General features: G+C 44.9%; 1 protein-coding gene across 1 annotated transcript; it reads left to right on the top strand.

The window, feature by feature from the left end:
• Positions 1 to 4,861: 4,861 nt before the first annotated feature.
• Positions 4,862 to 20,940, top strand: LOC121860368 (uncharacterized protein PB18E9.04c-like; the record flags this gene model as incomplete). The annotated part of the gene is made up of 4 exons (XM_042357490.1): positions 4,862 to 4,999; positions 6,868 to 6,941; positions 8,982 to 9,128; positions 19,846 to 20,940. Coding segments are annotated over 4 exons (1,454 nt in total), but the record flags the coding sequence as incomplete, so codon positions are not given.
• Positions 20,941 to 26,740: the final 5,800 nt, after the last annotated feature.

The raw sequence follows: 26,740 nt of genomic DNA, 5'->3' as shown, positions 1-26,740 counted from the left end.
TAGTTACGTATTGCTTGATGTACCGTACCTATAGTGACCTGGTGTACCGTACTATAGCGACCTGGTGTACCGTACCTAGAGTAACCTGGTGTACCGTACCTATAGTGACCTGGTGTACCGTACCTATAGTAATCCTGGTACCGTACCCATAGTGACCTGCGTACCGTACCTAGTGACCTGGGTACCGTGCCTATAGTGACCTGGTACCGTACCATAGTGACCTGGTGTACCGTACCTATAGTGACCTGGTGTACCGTACCTATAGTGACCTGGTGTACCGTACCTATAGTGACCTGGTACCGTACCTATAGTGACCTGCACCGTACCCATAGTGACCTGGTGTACCGTACCTATAGTGACCTGGGTGTACCGTACCTAGTGACCTGGTGTACCGTACCTATAGTGACCTGGTGTACCGTACCTATATGTGAGCTGATGTACCGGTACCTATAGTGACCGGTGTACCAAAATTTATAGTGAACCGATGTACCGTACCCATAGTGACCTCGGGTACTGTACCTATAGTGAACTGATGTACCGTACCTATAGTGACCTGGGTGTACTGTACCATAGTGACCTGGTGTGCCCGTACCTATAGTGACCTGGGTACCGTACCTATAGTGACCTGGTGAATGTACCCATAGTAACCTGGTGTACCGTACCATAGTGAGCTGATGTACCGTACCTATAGTGACCTGGTGTACCGTACCCATAGTGAACGGATGTACCGTACCTATAGTAACCTGGTGTACCGTACCTATAGTGAACTGATGTACCGTACCATAGTGACCTGGTGTACTGTACCTATAGTGACCTGGTGTACCGTACCTTATAGTGAACTGATGTACCGTACCTATAGTGACCTGTACCGTACCTATATGGCGACCTGGTGTACCGTACCAAGAGTAACCTGGTGTACCGTACCTATAGTGACCTGGTGTACCGTACCAAGAGTAACCTGTGTACCGTACCTATAGTGACCTGGTGTACCGTACCTATAGTAACCTGCGTACCGTACCTATAGTAACCTGGTGTACCGTACCTATAGTAACCTGCGTACCGTACCTATAGTAACCTGGTGTACCGTACCTATAGTGAACTGATGTACCGTACCTATAGTAACCTGGTGTACCATACCTATAGTGAACTGATGTACCGTACCTATAGTGACCTGGTGTACCGTACCTATAGTGACCTGGTGTACCGTACCTATAGTGAACTGATGTACTGCACCTATAGTGACCTGGTACCGTACCTATAGCGACCTGCGTGCCGTACCTATAGTGACCTGGTGTACCGTACCTATAGCGACCTGGGTACCGTACCAAGAGTAACCTGGTGTACCGTGCCAAGAGTAACCTGGTGTACCATATTCATAGTGACCTGGTGTACCGTACCTATAGCGACCTGGTGTACCGTACCTATAGTGACCTGGTACCGTACCTAGTGACCTGGGTACCGTACCTATAGCGACCTGGTGTACCGTACCAAGAGTAACCTGGTGTACCGTACCAAGAGTAACCTGGTGTACTGTACCTATAGTAACCTGCGTACCGTACCTATAGTAACCTGCGTACCATACCTATAGTAACCTGGTGTACCGTACCTATAGTGAACTGATGTACCGTACCTATAGTAACCTGGTGTACCATACCTATAGTGAACTGATGTACCGTACCTATAGTGACCTGGTGTACCGTACCTATAGTGACCTGGGTACTGCACCATAGTGACCTGGTGTACCGTGCCTATAGTGACCTGGTGTACCGTGCCTATAGTGACCTGGTGTACCGTACCCAAAGCGACCTGGTGTACCATACCAATAGCGACCTGGTGTACCGTACCAAGAGTGACCTGGTGTACCATACCTATAGTAACCTGGTGTACCGTACCTATAGTGAACTGATGTACCGTACCTATAGTGACCTGGTGTACCGTACCTATAGTGAACTGATGTACCATACCTATAGTGACCTGGTGTACCATACCTGTAGTGATCATGGTGTACCGTACCTATAGTGACCTGGTGTACCGTACCTATAGTGACCTGGTGTACCGTACCTATAGTGACCTGGTGTACCGTACCTACAGTGACCTGGTGTACCGTACCTATAGTGACCTGGTGTACCATACCTGTAGTGATCCTGGTGTACCGTACCTATAGTGACCTGGTGTACCGTACCTATAGTGACCTGGTGTACCATACCTGTAGTGATCCTGGTGTACCATACCTGTAGTGATCCTGGTGTACCGGACGTCGTAATCAGAGAGAGGAGAAGAGATCCAGGAACACCTCGTGATAGTTGTTGAATTAAAGGGAATTAGAACCGTGTTATAACTGTTATTAGAGTACACAGGTGTGTTAATAAATGGCTTGGATACACCTGTGGCATTCTCGTTAAAGTTTATACCTGTGGATATCAGTGTGTGTGTGTGTGTGTGTGTGTGTGTGTGTGTGTGTGTGTGCGAATTCATTTATGTACGGGAGTGTCTGCACATACGTAAGTTGTACATAAGGTATAAATGGTGTCTATATTCCCTGACTATATTATTAAGTATAAAAACCATATGTAAATAATTCCACTTTCGCTATATTAAGCAGACAATTGTTAGTTAAGCATCAGTGAGCCTTGTAACTTTTCTTAAGCAAAACTCGTCAAGAAAACGACGTCATAGCCTCATCACGTCAAGACACCACTTATTTTTTCCCTCGTCAATGCCTTCCTCCTCAACTAACGTAACATAATTGCTAACTCAACTTAAATGTATTAAACTGAATAAAATCGAACTTATCTCTTAATAATCTGAATCCACTGGGACTAAGTTTAAGTTGAACCTACAGTAATTGAACGCATTTAAACCTGACTCGACCTAACCTGACCTAACCTAACCTAACCTAACCTACAGTAATTGAACGCATTTAAACCTGACCTAACCTAGTCTAACCTAACCAACTTGACCTGACCTGACCTAAACTAAACTCAGTCGGCCCATTTAAACCCAATGAACTGAGTAACTGTAGGGATAGGAAGGAGTGGATGGACGATTTTACTTTTGTTTGTTCTATATCGCTAGAAGTGGTTAATTTTGCGATATATTTCACTAAAACCTTGAAATTATCCATAGGTGACTCAAGAATATTGTACACTATCACAACAACCATAACTGCTAATACTTACCCTCCCATTATCATCACCACCACCACCATCACCACCACTACCACCACCACCACCACTACCACCATCGCGTGACCTTGACCATGAGGCGGACACAATTTATCACTTAAGTGGTAGTTATCTTAGCACTTCTTGACCTTTGGATAACGCAATATCTTACCTACCAATCAGAGGTGGCCAAGTGCAAGGGCAGTCAGGGCGGATTAGGGAGATTAGGACGCCTGACGAATGGGGGTAAGTGGGTGCTAGTAAGGGGTAAATCAGGGGGTAAGTGGGTGCTAGTAAGGGGTAAATCAGGGGGTTAAGGTGGATTCTACTCAAGGGGTACATCGGGAGAGGGGGGGGGGGGTTAAGGGGGCGGATGTTATGACTGTAAATAAACATTGAACACAGCAGATCAGAGTCTTCTTTGATGTTGGTATGTACGTCCGGGTCTTGTGTGTGTGTGTGTATATAAAACATGAGATACGTGTACATGCATTATTCACAAACACACAGATACGCATGAAACGTTTACACACACACATACACTTACAAGAGAGCATCAGGAAAGCACACACAGAGAAGACTAAACAAACAATATTTCTCTGTATCTATGACTTAAAAACTAAAACAAATTGAGAGGTTACGCCTAGCACGACTTAGGGGTGGCGGTGTGAGGTAGTAACAGCAACACCTGAAGTTCCTACGGTCCCTGTGGTAACCTGTGTCTCCAAACAGCACCGTCGCAGTAGTAGTAACATTGTTTATGAATGAATGGGTATTGGTCGTGTAATGACGGACGTGATTGGTGGATAGGTTTGCTATAGGTCATATAAGTTGGTCGTTTTGGAGACACGGGTTACCACAGGCGGATAGGAACACATTTTCGCAACTACCAGCTTATTTTATTTGAAGATTAGCCCCATGTCAGCTTATTTTATCTAAAGTTTAGCCCTGCCAACTTATTTTACCTAAAGATTAACCCTCCTCCCAGCTTATTTACCTGAATCTAATCACCTTGACGCTAATCTAAACTATCTTTACTTCAACAGGTACTGTTAGGGTGGTTAATCTTCAGGTGAAATAAGCTGGGGGGAGGGATAATTTTCAGGTGATCCACATATATAGAACAGGCAGAACTGTGGATAAATGGTTAATAAAAAAAATCTTAATAATAATAATAATAATAATAATAATAATAAAAAGAACACAGACAACCATAAAATAATCTTCGGGTGTAAAGGAACATCTACACAAACAAAACAATATTCCCTCCCCAAACAGGGTTTCGAACCAACACATAACTCGGATAGCCACCGAGAGCGCTACAATCTGTCCCACAATTTACTAAAATATATTCATAGTAAAGATGCTTTCATCCTTGCTTGCCATCTCAGCTGTCGTTTGTGCAGGTCACTCACGCTATTGTGTGCGTGTCGTCATCACCAGTCATGTCTGGCTCACACCACTGTGAGACAGATCATCGGCTCGTCAGGCCAAAGCTCCCTCCACGTTGTCCCAAAACGTCGAAGGCAACAAGCCTCCAGGAGAGGTTTCATCACTAAAGCGACTGGAGGATCTTGGGGTAAAACAGCCTTTAGAGAACAGCTTGATGATGGACCGATAAACAACCCAACAACAAACAACCTGAATCCAAGTGCTGAATGGGGTATCCTCAAGGCTCTAGTCTCAAAAACCTGCAGCGAGATTCTTTGATATTGATATTGATACTGCTCGGCCAGATCAAAGAAAACACCACGATTGGTTTGATCAAAATATTCAGAAAATCTACGTACTCCTCTCTGGGAAACGTGCAAATTCAAAAGTGTCACAAGTCACTGGTAAAAGGAATTAAAAAATGCCACAAGTGTCATAAGGCATTGGTAAAAGGAATTTAAAAATGCCACAAGTGTCATAAGTCATTGGTAAAAGGAATTAAAAAATGCCACAAGTGTCACAAGTCATTGGTAAAAGGAATTAAAAAATGCCACAAGTGTCATAAGTCATTGGTAAAAGGAATTCAAGAGTGCCGCCTGTCATTCAAGTGTGTCATATGCTAAAAAAAAAAGATTAAGAGAGAAAATTCCAAAGCGCCGCCCGTGTTTACTGTTGACGTCAAGAGCCACAAGATTATGAGGCTGAAGGAGTTGAGTGGTGACGTAGGCTGGGTTAAGTTTAGTAGTGTCAACATCATTTACTCTCGTTTTGTGGCCATGGGCGTGCTTGATGATGATGGGCGTGGATACAGGCTACTGGGCGTGTATAATGATAAGAAGTCAAAATCTATCACATGATCTTCAACCCAGCCCATGACCAACATCCACACAGGTCGTCATCTAGGACACCCATGATCTACTTTGACATCCATACTACACCCACACGAGCAGATTTTCATCCAGGCTACCCACGATCTACATTCACGCCCATACTATAACTACCCGCGGAGATGACGTAGTATAAACATTTAGGAATTCGGGGGAGGTGTGACGGAGCTCTCCCAGCTGGCTCACCAAGGCCAGTTGAATCAGGCGAATGTGACACAACTAGTAATATTGTTATCACCAGTTGTCAAGCGAAGTCCTCCTACACCCGCTGTTGTGTAGTGCCCGTGTGTGTGTGTGTGTGTGTGTTTCTCCATCCCTGCAGTAAGGTAACAAGGTCGGGTCAGTGTATATGGTCGTGTTATAACAACTAAACTAAACCGTGATTGGAGGAAAGCCAACACGTTTAACTGGATCTGGTGTTATTATTTACTCAGAGAAGTAATTCATAAACCTTTTGAGGGCCGAGGATTTAAGTCATAACCCTTTGAGAACGATGGTTTAAGTTACAGCTATTAAAACCCAACACTGACTGGGCTTAAGGCTGACTGGTCAAACAGGTCCCATTCTAACCAAACCGAATTTTAGCATTAGTAATTGGGGCTCACGTTCCAATGGGTCCCAGTCTTAATGGTTAGGTTAGGTTGAAGCTTAATAGTTTCAGCCTCTTGAGCCACCTCAGAGTTCACTAACGAAAGTGACGTCATTAAAAAACTTATAATATTCTGTCATCGCTGGATAATCATCACTTGCAATTCCGAGTGACAGCAAAATAGTACTACGCATAAAAGAGCTGCATGGCATGTCAGGACCCTTCTGGATATTGGCACAAGTGAGCGTCCTGAAAGAAGAACTGCCCTTGTTTCAAAAGAGCTGGCTAGGTATAACATTGATAGCTCAGGATCGACTCACAGAACATGGGTACGGCGATACCTTCTTCTGGAAGAGTAAGGCTGGTGCTTAGAGAAATTTATGGAGTTGACTTGGCCATTCGTGAAACCATCCTGCATAGGCTAACTGAAATACCTGTTGGGGTCAACTAACGTCTCATGATGCTCAGAGTCCCACTGAATTACTCACGTCATGCCTCTTTCTTCAGTGTTTACGCCCCAACATTGGATGCAGAGAATGGCATCAAGGAAGCCTTTTACGTTGACCTTGACAGAATGCTAACCAGAGTTGCAGAGATGCTGACATATGGCAGGGAACCATAGGGAGAAATGGAGTAGGCAAGTGTAATCCCAACGGCATACTCGTCCTCAGCAAGTGTGCTGAACATCCAGTACCGGATGAAAGGACTTTTCAACATATAACGACTCCAGGCAGGAACAAAGCTGTCGGCCGCTTCCATCACTGAACTTCATTATGTTGACGACCTCACCCTATAGTCGCTCACATTGAACGCGACCTACAGGAGATCCTGAACACCTTCGCAGATGCAGATGCACACTTCGGTCTTGAGGTAAATGTACGTAATACTCAGATTTATTCAGCCTGCCCCTGGTTCAGCCACACCTCCACCATCCATCCATCTTAACAGTACTACCCTCTCTAATGTTACCCACTTTCAGTACCTTGGTTCCCACCTGTTCACCACCGCAGACATCGATGAAGAGATTCAACATCGGATCAGATGTGCATCTCAAGCCTTTGGCAGACTCCGTACCCGTGTCTTCAGCTGTAAGGATCTGAAATTATTATCTACAAAGCTGCACGTATATCGAGCAGTGGTCCTCCCCACCCTGCTATATGGCAGCGAGACATGGGTCACATACAGGAGGCACCTCAAGGCACTTGAAAACTTTCACCAACGTAGTCTACGTTCCATCCTCCGAGTTCGCTGGGAAGACAAGAGAACAAATGCCAGTATTCTTGCTGACACCAACTGTAGGAGCATCGAGGCTACCATTATACATGAACAACTATACGTTGGACTGGCCATGTTACCTGCATGGGCGACAGTAGACTGCCAAAACAGCAACTTTACAGTCACCTAACGAATAGTAAACGTAACGCTGGCGGGCAACTGAAAAGGTATAAGGATAGTCTTAAAACAAACCTGAAAAAGTGTCAAATCGACACCCTCACCTGGGAGACGATTACTCCACACCGTAACGCTTGGAGGAGCACCACAAAAGAAAGTGTCAATACTTTCGAGTTAGCCCGACTGCATACCGAGTCAGACAAGCGACAGCGCCGGAAAGACGCTGTCGCCTCCCCTCCCGCACTAGATGTAGCCCTCTACACATGCAACATTTGAGGATGACCCTGCCGGTCCCGTATCGACCTCCCAAGTCAACTCAGAGCTCACCAACGAAGGTGACATTTTTAATAACTCATATCACTGTATCATAGCTGGATGGTCGCCATACTCGATTCCGAGTGACAACAAAGTAATAGTAGTAATAATGTATGTGTGTGTGTGTGTGTGTGTGTGAGCATTGCCCATTAAATTTATGCCTAATTTCGGACCAACTAAAACATTCCTGGTAGGGTTGTTGGCCTTGGTGACACGTGTAGAGTCTGGCCAGGGCGAGGTATGTCACTCTGTATACCGTAATTGGTGCTGTTCAAGTGTGTCTCTAAACAAACCGGGCGAGCTGCCCCAACAAATCCAGTCATCCCCCCCCCCCCTCTTTCCCTCCTTCCTGCCTTTTCTCCTTCCTTCTTCCCTCCTTCCTTCCTTTCCGAGTTCCTTTCATCCCTTCCTCTCTTCCTCCTTCCTTCCCTACTTTCCTCTCTTCCTACCTTTCTCTCTTCCTTCCTTCCTTCCCTCCCCCCAGCCCTCCTAAACCCCCTAACCTCCAGTGCTGAGGTAAGGGCGACGGGATGACCTTACATAACTTGGCCTAATTTACACACGTGTTGTTAGATACACATACTCGGGGGCTGGGAGCGATGGTGCCACTACTAAAATACAACCAAGGACAACCCTGGCCCTGATAAGTGTCCCTCCTGACCCTGGTTGACTTACGTAGCAGCCACATACTCCCAGCCCCCCACAAGCTGACACTAGCAAACACACATAAATAAACACACGCTAGGATGCACACACACACACACACACACACACACACACACACACACACACACACACACACACACACACACACACACACACACCACCACACACCACCACACACACACACACCACCACCACCACCACCACTCACCACCACTCACCCCAAAGGGTTTGCCGGGAAGAAGTGTCTACATGCACAAGTCTTATGGAATTTGCTGATGATGGTGAGAGGGGTGGGGAGGGGGGAGGAGGGAGAGGAGGTGGGGAGGGGAGGTGGGGGAAGGGAGAGGAGTGTAGGGCAGGGGAGACAGCCAAGATTTCCTCTGCTCCATGGTGTTGTGACCTTCATACAAACATGAGAAGAGCCGTGGATGGTGTGATCAAGGCCGTATTGGTGTGATCAAGGCCGGTACTGGTGGATCAAGGGGCTGCATTGATCAGGGCCGTACTGGTTTGATCAAGGCCGTACTGGTGTGATAGGGGCCTTACTGTGTGATCAAGGGCGCACTGGTGGATCAAGGCCGTACTGGTGATCAAGGGCCGTACTGGTTTGATCAAGGGCCGTACTGGTTTGATCAAGGCCGTACTGGTTTGATCAAGGGCCGTACTGGTGATCAAGGGCTACTGGTTTGATCAAGGCCGTACTGGCTTGATCAAGGGCCTTACTGGTTTGATAGGGCCGTACTGGTTTGATCAGTATGGTGATCAAGGGGCCTTACTGGTTTGATGAGGGGCCGTACTGGTTTGATCAAGGCCGTACTGGTTTGATCAAGGGCCTTACTGGTTGATCAAGGGGCATGGTTTGATAAGGGCCGTACTGGTGATCAAGGGCCCACTGGTTTATCAAGGGCGTACTGGTGTGATCAAGTGGCCGTACTGGTGTGATCAAGGGGCCGTACTGGTTTGATCAAGGGGGGTACTGGTTTGACGGCCGTACGTGTGATCAAGGGGCCGTACTGGTTTGATAAGGGCCGTACTGGTGTGATCAACGTACTGGTGTGATCAAGGGGCAGTACTGGTGTGATCAAGGGGCTGTACTGGTGTGATCAAGGAGCCTTACTGGTTTGATCAAGGGGTCGTACTGGTATAATCAAGGCCGTACTGGTGTGATCCTCTCAACAGAAATTAAAACATTACATCACTGAAAGAAAATCGAAGTGTTTACAAATTGAACAGATTTAATCTACAAAAATAATTCACAACAACACGAATAATAATCAACTTGAAAACCAAACAAAAAAGATAGGAAATACAAATAGAAAAATAGTAACAGAACATAAAAATATAGAAAAAATGAGCCTCGTGGGGGAATAATGGTAAAATGAAATAGATATATAGAAAAAATAGGAACTAACAGAGGAACAATAGACACGATACTAACTGTCTTCCCTCACTCGTGTACCCTCAGGTGGTGACGTCAGTATGGATGGCGCCTACATTGTTTTTAACTCATGTTTCTGTCATTTATTGTGGCTCAAAATTTATGGATTACCTTAACATTATACACCCAAGAAAACCATAACCTAACGTAACCTAACCAAATATAACGTAACGTAACCTAACCTAAACTAACCTAACGTAACCTAACCAAATATAAAGTAACTTAACCTAACCTAACAAAAAAACTAACGTAACCTAAATTCCAACCAAATATAACGTAACCCAACCTAACCTTAACCAAATATAACCTAACGTAACCTAACCAAATATAACGTAACCTAACCTAACCTAACCTAACGTAACCTAACCTAACGTAACCTAACCAAATATAAAGTAACTTAACCTAACCTAACCTAACAAAAAAACTAACGTATACTAACCTAACCTAACAATCAAATCTAAGCTAATCTAACCTAACACAACATAACTGAATATAACCTAACCTAACCCACAGGTAGCGTTGGGGTGTTTAATTAACAGGTGATATAAACTGGTAAGTCTGATCTCCAGGTGGTCTGATTCTTTTAAAAATAAGTTCAATTAATTTAGTATAGTCGATAATATATTCCTTATCGTTATATAGGAAAATATATATTAAACTTATCTATTTATATAATGAAGCACTAAGTTTATATCACTCAGCCATCCAGTATATTAAACGTTTCCTTCTGTCAAAACTTTTCATTGTAAAAAATCATGAATATAAAACAGATACATATTACTTACACAGAACACATACACACGATACTAATACATACACATACTGTAATACATGATATTTAATACTTACAAGTACACAAAACACATAATACATAACATTTACACACACAACACACAATGTACATAATCTATAATACTTACACGTACACATAATATACATAACACATGATACATAATACTTACACGTACACATAACACTTAATACTTAAATCAAATTACAATGGAGCAGCACGACAGACCGACCGACCAACCGACCGACCGAGACAGAGACAGACAGACCGACCGACCGAGCAATACAGCAAGTAGTAGAGGGGGCGATCACCTCAACAACACAAGAGGTACTCTGGTAACCCCTGTGTGACCCCTTACATCACGACCACCTCTCTTAACGACCCCCAACCACCCCACAAGATTGACTTAACTACCGGGTTCATCCTAATTACCTGCCTCCTCTCAACCACCTCCCCCACACATACACACCTTCTCCCTCACCCCCACTCTCTCTTCCCTCACCACCCCACACACCTCCCCCCTCACTGCCTAGCTCCTGGTGCTGAGTGGTAGGTGGCAAGTTTGATAGTGGTTACATAAGCAGTGTAGTTCCGCCTTCCACATTCCAGAGCTGATCTTGGCCAATTGCCTGTTTACGGATTGCTGAAAGAGGAGAGGGGGAGGAGGGGGAAGGAGGGGGGGATGTGGAACTAGCTGAGTCGAGGTCAACACTTCCGCGTGGTAGCGAGGGAGAGGAAGTGGGATGAATGTGGTAGAAGTGGTGTCAGCACAATGGGTGGGTGGGTGGGTGGGTGGATAGATGGACCATCATCATCAACACGCCCAAGAGAGGTGTGTGTATGTGTCTGTCTATCCGTGTGCTTATCTGTCCGTGTGTGTGTGTGTGTGTGTGTGTGTGTGTCTGTGTGTTGCATAAAACTTCGGTCATCATCAGGGAGCTGTGAGTATTGTAGTTTGGATCCTCCCTGCTTACCTGTCTGTATCTACCCGTCTGTTTATTCATCGTATTTCTGTTTTCCTGTCTGTCTTGTTCATCACTGTCTATATAAGGACGTAGTTTGTTTTTTACTTGGTCTAACTCTATACAGTCGTGTGTGTTTGTCTGCCTGTATCAATATCTATCTACTAGTTGTATAATATCTTGTCTTCGTCTATCTTTCTATCGTAAGCATTAAAATCATCATCGTTACTCAGAGATAAACTTTAATTACACAAGAGTTACCCTTCAGGAGCTGCGACACACTGAGTTCAACTTGTAGGAGGCGAAGGAGGAGGACTGAACTATGTCCCTCCTGTTATTGCCTCAAGGTTGAAGTGCCTGTTTTAATTGGCACTAACTTGGAGGTCACAACTTGCTTGATGATTGAATATTTGATCCAATCCTACAGCAGCAGCGGGCCTTAACGAGCTGGGGCGTGGTCGTGTGAGAGATGATTGTCGGGTGGAATTTTTGGGGGAGGCCACGATGTTGAAATTGCACTCACGGATGTTCTTGTGAGTTTAAGGATTTACCCTTTTGGTGGAGGTTAAAGGAAGGCGTGCTTGTGGGCTGGTGACACACACACACACACACACACACACACACACACACACACACACACACACACACACACACCCTACAAGCCCCTGACAGTAACCCACTAACACTTATTATGTGAAAAAGACAGTGAAACTATGACCTGATGTTGTCTGTGAATAGCGATCGCTCTGACACCCCAATCAGCTGATCTAGTAAACAAAGTCAGCTGGTGGGTGTCATGTTATTGTACACCATCACCGAATCATTGTATTCCTAGCGTGTTAAGGAAATTATCATTGTAATCACTGTATTTCAACCGATCTTGTACAGTGAACTAGAGTATTGCGTTGTATTTACCCTTCTGGTTGTTGTAACAGGCAAGAGACACAAACACAAAAATCGGAGAACTGAGTGGTTTATATTGCTTGCGGGTGAGAAATAAACAGTACTGTGTGTAGAGTTTGATGCACGTACAGTAATATTAAATACAACTTTACCTCTCATACATAAACCATTAATACAACGTCCATGTATTAATGACACGAGGGTATATATTAGCTGGGATTATACACGCCAAGACCAGTGTGGTGGTGATGATGATGATGATGATGATGATGATGATGATGATGATGATGATGATGATGGTGATGATGATGATGATGAGTATTAATCGAGGGATAAGTCTGTCACTGAATCATAGGAGGAATCAGAGAATCAGTCAGGGAGTCAGTGAATGATGTCAGATGGGTATACATGTAGCTGACTGACGTACCAGCGTGACCTACCTTCTTCCTGATGTCACTGTCCCTAACATGGCCTGCCTCACCCGACCTGCAGTGACCTGTAATGGAAGGTAATTAAATATAAAAGCAAGAACAAATAATAAATACATTTGTAAATAAATATAACAAACAATTATAAAACAGTACAACAAACAATTAGATTATATCAGAAATAAACAAATATATCCGTATCTAATTAATTCCTTTCGCCTCTTTCCCTGAACCACTCATCCCAAGATTCAGACTCGTGAATCCGAAGCCTTTATGGACAGAATAATGTATCAGTCTACTGCTTCGGGTTCACTAGTCCGAATCTCGAGGTTCGTGGTTGACTGTATACATTTACGTATCTCTATGTATGGTATTCTATTTTATGTGTATTATCTGTATACATCAGTCAACAAATAACCGGGTTGTTGTATTATGTAATTGTATTTATTGCTAATTTATCGAGAGGAGGAAGGAGGGTGAAGAGGAAGGGTGGAGGGGTAAGAGAGTAGAAGGAGAAGAGAGAAGGAGGAGGAGGAGAGGAAGAGGTAGGAGGGAAGAAATAGGGAAGGAAAAGAAGTGGGAGAAAGCTGGGAAGGAGGGATGGATAAGAAGGAAGAAAACAGAGGAGGGAATTGAGAAAGTAAGGGACAAAGGGAGGAAGAGGAGAAGGGAGAGGCAAAAAAGAGAGGCAGGGGGTCAGAAGAGGAGTGGGGCGGGCGGAATGGAGAGGAAGGAAAGAGAGGAGGTAGGGAAGAAGAAAATGAAATAGAAGAAAGAATAGAAGCAAAAGCAAGAAAATAGACCTTACAATTAGGGACTGTACCACCTCTTGTTCCAATGGCTTAGGTTAGGTTAGGTTAGGTTAGGTTAGGTTAGGTTAGGTTAGGTTAGGTTAGGTTAGGTTAGGTGAGGTTAGGTTAGCGTTAAGGGGAAATAAACAGGAGGGTTAATCTTCAAGTGATCTAATAAGCGTCCTCTAAAGCAAAATGATGATGACGTTGGCTGGCGTGGTGACAGGAGCACGGTGATGGGAGCGTGGTGATGGGAGCGTGGTGATGAGAGTGTGTGATGATGGGAGCGTGGTGATGAGAGTTTGGTGATGGGAGTGTGGTGATGATGGGAGCATGGTGATAAGAGTTTGGTGATGGGAGCGTGGTGATGAGAGTGTGGTGATGGGAGTGTGTGATGAGAGTGTGTGATGATGGGAGCGTGGTGATGGGAGCGTGGTGACGGGAGCGCGGTGATGGGAACGATGGGAACGAGGGAGTGTACGACTGGGGGACACGCCCACTCAACGGCTGGTTTACTGATGACATAACTGCGTGACGATGTTGTTGTTGTTGTTGTTGTTGTTGTTGTTGGTGGTGGTGGTGGTGGTGGTAGTGTTGTTGTTGTTGTTGTTGGTGTGATGGTGGTAGTCATCGGTGTAGTGGTGTGGTGACGGCGAGGCGTGATATGACGAAACATGGCGTAGCGTGGCAAGGAGTGGAGTGGTATGACGTGGAACGGTGTGGAGTGGTGTGGAGTGGTATGACGTGGAACGGTGTGGAGTGGTATGACGTGGAACGGTGTGGAGTGGTGTGGAGTGGTATGACGTGGAACGGTATGGAGTGGCGTGGCGAAGCGTGAATTGGCGTGGCGAAGCGAGGCGTGGGGAGGAGGGGTCACCTGGAGTGCCACGTGAGGCAGCGTTAATGAAGACTCAGGTGACCTTGGCCTTGGAAATATCCGGGGCCGCTCTCCCCTCCCTCCCCTCCCTTAAGCCCCTCACCCCCTCACCAACACCACCAATCCCCGACCACCTCAACCCTCCCACCACCCTTCCCCCTTCCCTCCCTCCCCCCAGCACTGCCACCGCATTGATCCTGTGAAATATTAACCCCTCTTCCCTGTGCTCTTCCTCTTCCTTACTCTCTCTCTTTCTTTGTTCTTCTTTCCCTTCTCCTCCCTCCCTATCTCCCTACTTCTCATCTCCATCACTTTGCTCCCCCCTATCAATCCCTCCCTCAATTAACACCTCCCTTATCTCCCTCTCTCTACCAGATCCCATTTCTCCCCAGTTTATCCTCAGGTCGCCCTACACCCCCAGTAATCTCTCCCCAGCTCACCCCCTTCTCCCCCATTCCTCCCCAGCTTCAGCCCCTTCTCCCTATCTTTTCCCCAGGTCGCCCTACGCCCCAGTACGGCCTCAGCCTCGCCAACAAAGTCACAACAAGCAACACTGACAGCTGGGGTGACCTTGTTTCTGGTGTCGTCTTCCCCAGCGTCGTCGTCCCTCCCCACCTGCTTCTCCCCACCTGCTTCTCCCCACCTGTCCCTCCTCACCTGTTTCTCCTCACCTGTCTCTTTTATGTTGTTATCTTCTATGTCTCAGTTCTCGTTACTCTCAGTTATCTTCGTGTTTTTGTCTTTATCTTTCGTTCATCGCCTAAACAGACTATTGATTTTGTTTCCATTTTTTAGTTTTATTTTCGTGATGTAAATAAAATTAAAGTCTAAAAAAAAAACTGGCCAATGAAGCTTCGTGTACCTTGAAAAACTGACCAATAAGGTTTCATGTACCGTAAAAAAATCGACCAATCTGACTAAAGGGTGCGGAAGAACCGACGAATCACGTTTGACTGCACGAGTGAAAACTAACCAATCAGGACGAAGAGTGTGAAAAACTAACCAATCAGGACGAACATACAGTGAAACACCAACCAATCACATATGCTTATGACGAAAAAAAAAGTAATAATTACGTGAGAAAATAACTATTAAAGCAATGTTTATTTAGCTCTTGTTATCAGTACTAATATCGTTCCAATATGGCTTTCGACCTCCAGAGTACAGTCAATTAGTATCATGAATAGTTTATCTTAACTTTTGGAGTACAGTGACTTAACCCCTTGAGTACAGTGTCTTAACAATCTGTGTACAATAATTTAAACCTTAGAAAATAATTACATTGTACTCAGGGGATTATCATTTTACTCACGGGTTAAATCATTGTACTCAGGGGATTATCATTTTACTCACGGGTTAAATCATTGTACTCAGGGTATTATCATTTTACTCACGGGTTAAATCATTGTACTCAGGGGATTTAATCATTGTATTCAAAGTTACGCCATTCTACTGAAAGGGTTAACTCACTGTACTCAAGGGATTAAGAAATCGTACTCGGGCAAGAGGAATTCAATTTTGTTAGGACAGAACACACAACGGTCCTCTGTGATAAGATTGCAACATATGTGTGCGTGTGTGTGTGTGCGTGTGCGTGTGTGTGTGTGTGTGTGATGATTGCAAGTGGTCATATTTATCAACAACTGTCTTATTTAGTTCATTACATTATCTTCTGCGGCTACACTTGACCCTCACCGTGTCCAGTCATCATCATCATCATCATCATCATCATCATCATCATCATCATTGAATTGTAACAGCATCATCATCATGACCCAAACCCTCACTATAAATTCATGTCACTAAACACCACCACCTCCTCCTCCTCCTCCTCCTCCGCCCTTCTTCCTTCCTTCCCTCTCTCACCCACACCATCCCTCTCCCTCCCTCTCCATTACCTCCTTTACTCCTGTCTCAATTATTATTCACACTGTCTCTTCCACATCCTCCCTCCATCCCACACATCTGCCCTCTCAAGTCATTCCCTATCCCACCTTCCCTCTCCTGCCTCCTCCTCTGCCCCTGCCCTTCCTACACCTCCCTCCCTCTCTCTCTCCCAGCCCTCTCTCTCTCTCCCAGCCTCTCCTCCCACCTCCCTCCCAACCTCTCCTCACCTCCCTCTCTCCCAACCTCTCCCACCCCTCCCTCTCCCCGCCCTCCCCCCCCTCCTGCCTCTCCCCACAGCAGCTGGCGGGGACGAATATAAAGCTTGACCTTGGCCATGACACGTCCAAGGGCATCATCACGGCCCAATATATATAACTAGCTTCACTCGGCCCTCCTACCTCCTCCTCCTCCACCTACCTCGTCCTCCAGCACCTCTTACCCTCCTCTTACTTCGTCTTCCATATCCTCCTCCTCCTCCTCCTCCTCCTCCTCCTCCTTCATCTTCCTTGTCTTCTTCCTCTTCTTCCTGTTTGTTGTTGCTGGCTGTGATGAGGAGGATGTTACTGTTCCTGTTGTTCTTCCTTACTGTTGTTGTTCTCTCTTACTGTTGTTCCTGTTGTTCTTCCTTACTGTTGTTGTTCTCTCTTACTGTTGTTCTTCCTTACTGTTGTTGTTCTCTCTTACTGTTGTTCCTGTTGTTCTTCCTTACTGTTGTTGTTCTCTCTTACTGTTGTTCCTGTTGTTCTTTCTTACTGTTGTTCTCTCTTACTGTTGTTCCTGTTGTTCTTCCTTACTGTTGTTGTTCTCTCTTACTATTTGTTCCTGTTGTTCTTCCTTACTGTTGTTGTTCTCTCTTACTGTTGTTCCTGTTGTTCTTCCTTACTGTTGTTGTTCTCTCTTACTGTTGTTCCTATTGTTCTCTCTTACTGTTGTTGTTCTCTCTTACTGTTGTTCCTGTTGTTCTTCCTTACTGTTGTTGTTCTCTCTTACTGTTGTTCCTGTTGTTTTTCCTCACTGTTGTTGTTCTCTCTTACTGTTGTTCTTTCTTACTGTTGTTACTGTTGCTGTTTTTTATGTATGTTTGTATGTGATATTCCTAGTAACACCCAGCCACTAGTGTGTCTGTGTGTGTGTGTGTGTGTCTGTGTGTGTGTGTGTGTCTGTGTGTCACTGAGAAGTTGGAAGTGGAGAGTCCCCCCCAACACTCACTTTTTCCTCCTTCACTGTCCTCATTTTCTCTCACTCTTACCTCATCCTACCTCACTCTCCTCATCTTCACCTCCCAATCTACTCTCACCACTTCCCCATCGCTCTCACCACACACACACACACACACACACGCAACTTCCTTCTCCCGCCGCCCACTCACCCACCCGTGTTAATCCTGGAAAAAAAATCATCAAGGAGCAAGATCTTGGTAATCCTGGGAAGAAAAAAAAATTCAAAGCACAAGATCTTGTTAAATCCCGGGGGAAAAAAATCGGTATATTAAGAACACGTTGGCAACACCATCCATCCATGATAATCCTAGGAGAAAAAAAAATCAGTCTAGCCTTAAGGCGACATTAACCCAGTCGTGGAAGAGGAAAACACACGTGATTCGCCAGCTGTTACCACCAGATGACCCATTTGTTGACCCCTGCCCTGTTTTTCAAGCTGGTCTGTTGTGACTTAACACTTACTGACATCTGTATGACCTGCCACTGCTGACCTCTGTATGACCTGCCACTGCTGACCTCTGTATGACCTATCATTGCTGACTTTTGTATTACCTGTTACTGCTGACCCCAGACCATGACGGTGACCACCTACCACAAACCTCTCTTTCTAAACATGTTTCTATGGTTCTGAAAGGTTACAGCTATACAGTATGCAAATGTATAGTGTTATGGTACGTAGTGTATACAGGATCCATGTATACAGTATGATGGTATACACATTTGGATCACTAATGTATCAAAATAATCAGTAAAAATAAAATACTCCCCAAAAACAGGAACGACACACCAGACCACAACAACCCCCACCACCACAACAACAACCACCACCACCCCCACCACAACAACAACCACCACCCCCACCACAACAACAACCACCCCCCCCACCACACACACATTAAAATCAACTCGTATCAAGTATTTGCTGCAGGAACATCACAAAGGTGTCCTGACGGTGACGCAGAAGGTGTCATGTCAGTACCTCAAGTCCTCCTCCTGCTGTAATGGTGTAGCCTGTCCCTGTAGCTGACCTCTGCTGTTGGAGGGTTATAGCCTGTCCCTGCTATGCTGACCAAAAGGCTCTCAAACTCTTTTTCAACTCGCGATACTTGCGTTTACTGCTGTTCACGGGTAATGTACAGTCAGCAAGCAGTTGTTTATCTCGTCCAAACTGAAGGTCAAGGGTTGTGTGTGTTGTTGAGGGTTGTGACTGTTGTTGAGGTTGTGACTGTTGTTGAGGGTTGTGACTGTTGTTGAGGTTGTGTCTGTTGTTGAGGGTTGTGTCTGTTGTTGAGGTTGTGTGTGTTGTTGAGGTTGTGACTGTTGTTGAGGTTGTGACTGTTGTTGAGGTTGTGACTGTTGTTGAGGTTGTGTCTGTTGTTGAGGTTGTGTCTGTTGTTGAGGGTTGTGTCTGTTGTTGAGTTGTGACTGTTGTTGAGGTTGTGACTGTTGTTGAGGGTTGTGTCTGTTGTTGAGGGTTGTGTGTGTTGTTGAGGGTTGTGACTGTTGTTGAGGGTTGTGACTGTTGTTGAGGGTTGTGACTGTTGTTGAGGGTTGTGTCTGCGATTGAATAAACATTTTACTCAGGTGGGTTAATAAATTGATCTTTACGTCATTATCAACAAAAACACACGTGGGCCACACACGTCAGTTGGCCTCATGACAACAACAACAACACGCTGGTTATTTACAATCAACAACAACTTTCATATAACAAAGGATGAAAAAAAACAACATGACGTCAAATAGAATCTGAAACGTGATTGGCTGAAAAAACAAAACCATCAAACACTCAGCTGATGTTCTTGTCAACAATGTCAAGTACCATGATGTAAAAATCTGTTTTTACCAATATCAAAGTTTAATATTTCTGATATTTTTCCTCGGGTGGCACAGCCTCCAGCGATAATTGTGTGAGAAGACGAGTAAATAAATGATAAGTATTTAAGATATTTTTAAGAAGTATTAATGTTTTTGGCTTGAAATCACATGTTTCTGGTTTAGGCTGGACCAGTACTGCAGCAGTCCAGACTAGACCAGTACCTACCAACAGTCAGACTACACCGGTACCTGCCGACAGTCCGAACTAGACCAGTACCTACCAACAGTCCAGACTACACCAGTACCTACCAACAGTCCAGACTACACCAGTACCTACCAACAGTCCAGACTACACAGGTCCTACCAACAGTCGGGCTAGACCAGTGCCTGCAACAGTCCAGACTAGACCGGTACCTGCCGACAGTCCAGACTACGCCAGTACCTACCAACAGTCCAGGCTAGACCAGTACCTGCCAACAGTCCAGACCACCAGTACCTGCCGACGGTCCAGACTACACCAGTACCTGCCGACAGTCCAGACTAGACCAGTACCACCAACAGTCAGACTGAACCAGTACCTGCCAACGTCCAGACTGGAGCCAGTACCTGCCGACAGTCAGACTACACCAGTACCTACCAACAGTCAGGCCAGACCGAGTACCTGCCAACAGTCCAGACTACACCAGTACCTGCCGACAGTCAGGCTCACCAGTAGCTGCCAACAGTCCAGACTACACCAGTACCTACCAACAGTCCAGACTACACCAGTAGCTGCCAACAGTCCAGACTACCAGTACCTGCCGACAGTCCAGACTACACAAGTAGCTGCCAACAGTCCAGACCACCAGTACCTGCCGACAGTCGGAGCTACACCAGTACCTGCCGACAGTCCAGACTACACCAGTACCTGCCAACAGTCCAGAACTACACAGTACCTGCCGACAGTCCAGACCACGGTACCCACCGACGGTCCAGACTACACCAGTACCTGCCAACAGTCCAGACTACACCGGTACCTACCAACAGTCAGACTACACCAGTACCTACCAACAGTCCAACTACACCAGTACCTGCCGACAGTCCAGACTAGACCAGGTACCGACAGTCCAGACTACACCAGTACCTACCAACAGTCCAGACTACACAGTACCTACCAACAGTCAGACTACACCAGTACTGCGGCGGTCAGACTACACCAGTACCTACCAACAGTCCAGACTAGACCAGTACCTGCCGACAGTCCAGACTACACCGAGTACCTGCCGACGGTCCAGACTACCAGTAGCTGCAACAGTCCAGACTACACCAGTACCTGCCGACAGTCCAGACTACAGTACCTGCCGACAGTCCAGACTACACCAGTACCTACCAACAGCGTGTGACAGACAACTGACCGACCTCTTTAACCCCGATATGTGGCGAAGAGGATAAAGTAAAGTAATGCCAGATCTTTCATAACAAACTGAAGGTCAAACTGTGAGGCAAATGATTGTTTACTCTAAGAACACACGTGCCCAGCCCAGGGGCAGTCTTGGCCGACCATACCAAACACGGCACTGAGTCAACCCTGATACGTTGTTTGTGGTCTTGGGGGGGAACAGGTGCACATAACTTTCTGCTAGATCCACGACCCTTCTTCACCCCCCCACTATGTTATGGTGTGACGCCCATGGTGGTGACGTTGTGTTGTTTGTTAGTCGTGATGTAATAGTTTATATAAATTTGTATGACTTATTTCCGTCACTGTTAAATTAACCCAACCCAACCCAACCTAACCCTAACTTCTAACCAAAATCTAACCTCTACCCCAACCTAACCTGTCCATCGTGATATGTGGGTCCATACACTGCAAGATACCCCCAATACGACATGTACTTTCCACGTCACACTGTATAATACATAATATACCTTATATATACATACAGTACATACAGGTAACAATGACGTAACACTACAGGTAAACACACTGTAACCAACACACACACACACCTTACCTTAATTTAATGCCACAACACAGTCCGTTTTTATGGTACTTCCCAGAGAGACTCCTGATATCCTCCACCTCCCAATCCTCCTCCCCTCCTATACCCTCCCTCCTCCTGATACCCCAATCACCCCCCCCATCTCGGGGAAAACCTTATATTGACAATTGATTCCTTCTAATTCTATTCTTAACAACTTATATTCATGTAATCTCATAATTATTGTATTTTTTTGTAATGTCCTCATATTTCTGTACCATACTGTATTCTCAAACCTTCATATTTCTGTACCATACTGTATTTTCAAACCTTCATATTTCTGCACCATACTGTATTTTCAAACCTTCATATTTCTGTACCATACTGTATTCTCAAACCTTCATATTTCTGCACCATACTGTATTTTCAAACCTTCATATTTCTGTACCATACTGTATTCTCAAACCTTCATATTTCTGTACCATACTGTATTCTCAAACCTTCATATTTCTGTACCATACTGTATTCTCAAACCTTCATATTTCTGTACCATACTGTATTCTCAAACCTTCATATTTCTGTACCATACTGTATTCTCAAACCTTCATATATCTGTACCATACTGTATTCTCAAACCTTCATATTTCTGTACCATACTGTATTTTTACCCTTATATTCTGTAATTTGCTGTAATCTCAACCCCTTGTTACCACACCTCACACCAATTAGGATCCGTCATTCTCAACACACTTTGTTTACAACACCCCACCGTCCACAACATTCTATTACGTGTTGTGGACGGGATAATGTGGTAGACAGGACAATGGTGGTAGACAGTGTTGGTAGACAGGATAATGTAGTAGACAGGACAATGTGGTAGACAGGGCAATGTGGTAGGGACAGGACAATGTGGTAGACAGGACAATGTGGTAGACAGGACAATGTGGTAGACAGGATAATGTGGTAGACAGGACAATGTGTTAGACAGGGCAATGTGGTAGACAGGACAATGTGGTGGACAGGACAATGTGGTGGACAGGACAATGTGGTAGACAGGGCAATGTGGTGGACAGGACAATGTGGTAGACAGGACAGTGTGGTGGGCAGGACAGTGTGGTAGACAGGACAATGTGGTAGACAGGATAATGTGGTAGACAGGACAGTGGTAGACAGGGCAATGTGGTAGACAGGGAGGTTGGTAGACAGGACAGTGTGGTAGACAGGACAATGTGGTAGACAGGACAATGTGGTAGACAGGACAATGTGGTGACAGGATAATGTGGTAGACAGGGCAATGTGGTAGACAGGACAATGGTAGACAGAGACGTGTGGTAGACAGGGCAATGTGGTAGACAGGGCAATGTGGTAGACAGGACAATGTGGTAGACAGGACAATGTGGTAGACAGGGCAATGTGGTAAACAGGATAATGTGGTAGACAGGACAATGTGGGAGACAGGACAATGTGGTAGAGGACAATGTGGTAGACAGGATAATGTGGTAGACAGGACAATGTGGTAGACAGGGCAATGTGGTAGACAGGACAATGTGGTAGACAGGACAATGTGGTAGACAGGATGATAATGCGTCAATTCACTTACTGTTCTATAATGTAGCTAAAAGACGTCTATTCACCAGACGGTCATACAAACAACACTATACTAACCTAATAATATCTTTAACCATTTAAATGAGGGAGGATAACGCCACGATAGGAAACATTTATCACTTGAGGATACCTAAAACTTACCACCTAAACTAATCTAACTTAAGATATTAGATTTATGGTCGGTATTTGCCGTGTTTCACTTTAGACGTCGTTGACCATCATAACAAAGGCAAATCTAACCTAACCTAACCTAACCTAACCTAACTAACCTAACCTAACTTCCTACATACCCACAGTTCCGGTATTAATAAACTGAGTCCGATTCGAGGTTAAGTTTTACCGGCTACAACACGAGTTAACATTAACCAACAGAAAGTTTATGATCAAATCTACATCACACCTTTTTTAACCTGTCAACAAAACGGTTAAATAATGTTAATTCTTATGTAATTATTTATATATATATTTCTTCTTTTTTACATAATGGTTGTTTATTTTTTGAGGTTTTATATCTTGACCTGACTGATGGAAGTTGTTTACGTTCGAGAGATATTTTTGTTTCTCAGCTCATCAACACCTGACAGAAATATGTTCACACAGACTGGCTCTATCTGTGGGAAGTTTTAAGCCATTCTTACACCAAAACATGAGTAGCTCTTTTTTGTTTGGAAAATCTGACTAATAAACCTCCCTCAGCTGTGGATCCCTTGACGTCACAGCACTCGGAAATATTCACACGCACCTGACTCCCTCCGTGATGGTGGATTTCACCCAAGTCTTGAAATTGTGACCAATCATGAGGTTCTCAGAGGCTGGACTTGACGTCATCGGGCTTGGGCGGTAATCACAAGCATCTGACGCTCGACAGCCAGGAGATGATTGGTTAGCCTGGGTCATTATAGCAATTATCTGTTTAGTTATGAGGCTTCTTCTGCGACGCATTTTTCAATCAACCAACCAAGGAGGAGTTTCTTGAGGTTGTTTGATGTAGACAAAGGAGGAGCGTAGATATAGAAATACAAACAGACAAACAAACACGGACCAAACATGACGATCGCCGGTAAACAGAAACAAACACAATCAAAAACATCCACAAACAAACTGGGTCGTGTTTTACTGTAGTGTTGAAAGGACATGGATACAGCCACACAACAAACACAAACAGATATTTATATAAGACCTTCATAGACGCACGGACACTCAGTCGGACGCTCACACGGACACTCAAACGGACGCACACACGGACACTTCAAGACACTCACACGGGTAGACAACCACGGATGACGGCCCATTACCCTTTAAGGCACATGTTACTTCAGACACACATACTCACACACACACACACACATATACACACATGTATATAACAAAACACATATTAACCAAACTACATATTTGTATAAGAAATATATTCACTAAGGTATACATGTATTCCATTCATTAGTGAGGATTATTTAATATTTCTAATGAATGAACAATTGATCTGTTCACCCTCGCGCCCTCAAGGACCCCCACGGTCACCTCCTTACCCTAGTCATTTCTGGTATTTCCGGAGACCCAGATATGCTTTCTGCAGTGTGACCTATACCACTGAGGGGGGGCAGTGGTTGTCTGTGACCTGGGGGAGGATTGACGGAAGGAGGGAGGAATTTAACCTGTGGAGGGCTTGGGAGAACATGCTTAAGAATGGAGGAAACTGCAGTGGGCCTATTGGCTCCATACTGGGCAGTCCGTTTACACCCAACCCTATTGCTCATATGAGCGTCAGCCTATGTTTGAGCAATTCAGGTATTCGAGTTATGATGATATTTGGTAACTTGTTCCATTCATCCACTACTCTTTTTCAAACCAGTGTTTACCAAGAGCTTAGAAATTGTAGGGCTGGTAGGTACTGATACTTCTACTATTTAGGGTCCTACTATAGCTATTACTGGTGCGACTATCACACTATTCTTAATTTGAACTATTCCAACTACTACTTTCTACTATCTCTAACACTCCACCCCCCACACACACTGATTAAGGATACGTAAAGCTCTCAGGTAGTGTGATTGTACCTGGGAAAGAAGGTTACATTTTGTTTCCATGTTATTTGTGATAGGTATTAATTTGTGATTTGTACTGAACGTTTGGGTGTTTCTCATGTACAGTCAGTCATGTGTTTGGTGAAAGTTATAATGAGGTAGAAGGATAAGCTGGGGTGTTTCGTATGGCAGGGTAGTTTGGTATATTGAGGGAGTAAGTTGTGTAGCAGGAGTTTCGTATATCTTTGTAAAATTCCTGTATTAAGTGTCACAAAGCCCTAAACATATAGTGATCTCTTGGTGCCTGTATGGGAGGCCGGGTTCATCTGGTGGCTTCAGAATTGGGACAGGGGGGGGTCTTCTGATGACCTCCAAACCCAGGATAGGGCTGTGACCTTCAGATGACTCCAAAAGGGAGGAGGTTGCCTTGCCCGCAGTCCAGGCGGGTTTTCCTGACGTCCTGCCAGAGTGTGGGAAGCTGGGCTCTGCCCCTGCTCCCCCTCTTCGTGGCTACCTCAATTTCTAACTGAATCCTCCTTACTCATCATTGCTACTCTCTACTTGCTCCTCATTACTCACCATTTTTATTTTTCTTCTCTGTAATCCACTACCTATTCTCCTCATACCTATGTACTTTCATCACCTACAACCCATTTACTCTCTGTTCTTATCCTCACCCTCCCGACTCTCACCTGATCTTATCCTGACTCTCCACCCTAACTCTGTCCTTTCTGACCCCCTCCTTGTATCCCTGAACTCACCCCCTCACTCTTACCCTGCTCTCTCTTCACTCTTTCCTGACTCTTCCTCTCTCTTATCCCTAACTCTACCTCACTCTTATCCTAACTCTCACCCTCACTTTATCCTAACTCTCACCCCTTTTTTTTTTGTTTTCTCACTTTATCCCTAACTCTCACCTCACTCTTATCTGACTCTTACCCCTCATTTTTTCTCACCTCCTCTTACCTGACTCTACCCTCACTTTGTCCCTAACTCTACCCCTCTCTTATCCTTAGTTCTCACCTCACTTTGTCCCCAACTCTCACCCTCACTTATCCCTAACTCTCACCCCCTCACTTATCCCCTGACTTACCCCCTCACTCTACATGCCCGACTCTCATCAAGGAACTGACAGGTGAAAAGAGACATAGTCAACCATTGTTTAATGTGATGAGATAACATGGAACATCAAAACATGTATATGGAGAAAGTAATAAGGACTACTAGATTACAACATGTAAATCGCTAGATCAAGGTTAGGATATATACTGGCAGTATAGTTCCTCACAGATGTGAACAGGAATATTAGTTTGCGAAGGGTGGTCAACACACACACGCACTTCAACACTACGTCCTAGAGGAACTTGACTGAGGGAAAATATAGCCCTAGAGGGTATGGGTCCATGCCATACCAGTGGGCATAAAGTAGAAGAGCACTTTTTTCTGCATTTCGATACAAGATAAGGTATACACACGATGCACCGAACGAAAAGTTAATCTCATATAAAGATCTAGACACACAATGTACTGGTAATTCATAACATTAGCCATTAACATCCTGAGCGCTGAGGGTCACACAGCAATACGTA

The sequence above is a fragment of the Homarus americanus genome, unplaced genomic scaffold (genome assembly GCF_018991925.1).
Source record: "Homarus americanus isolate GMGI-L3 unplaced genomic scaffold, GMGI_Hamer_2.0 scaffold56447, whole genome shotgun sequence".
Classification (NCBI taxonomy): Eukaryota; Metazoa; Arthropoda; class Malacostraca; order Decapoda; family Nephropidae; genus Homarus; species Homarus americanus.
This window is presented reverse-complemented; position numbering and strand designations above follow the sequence as displayed.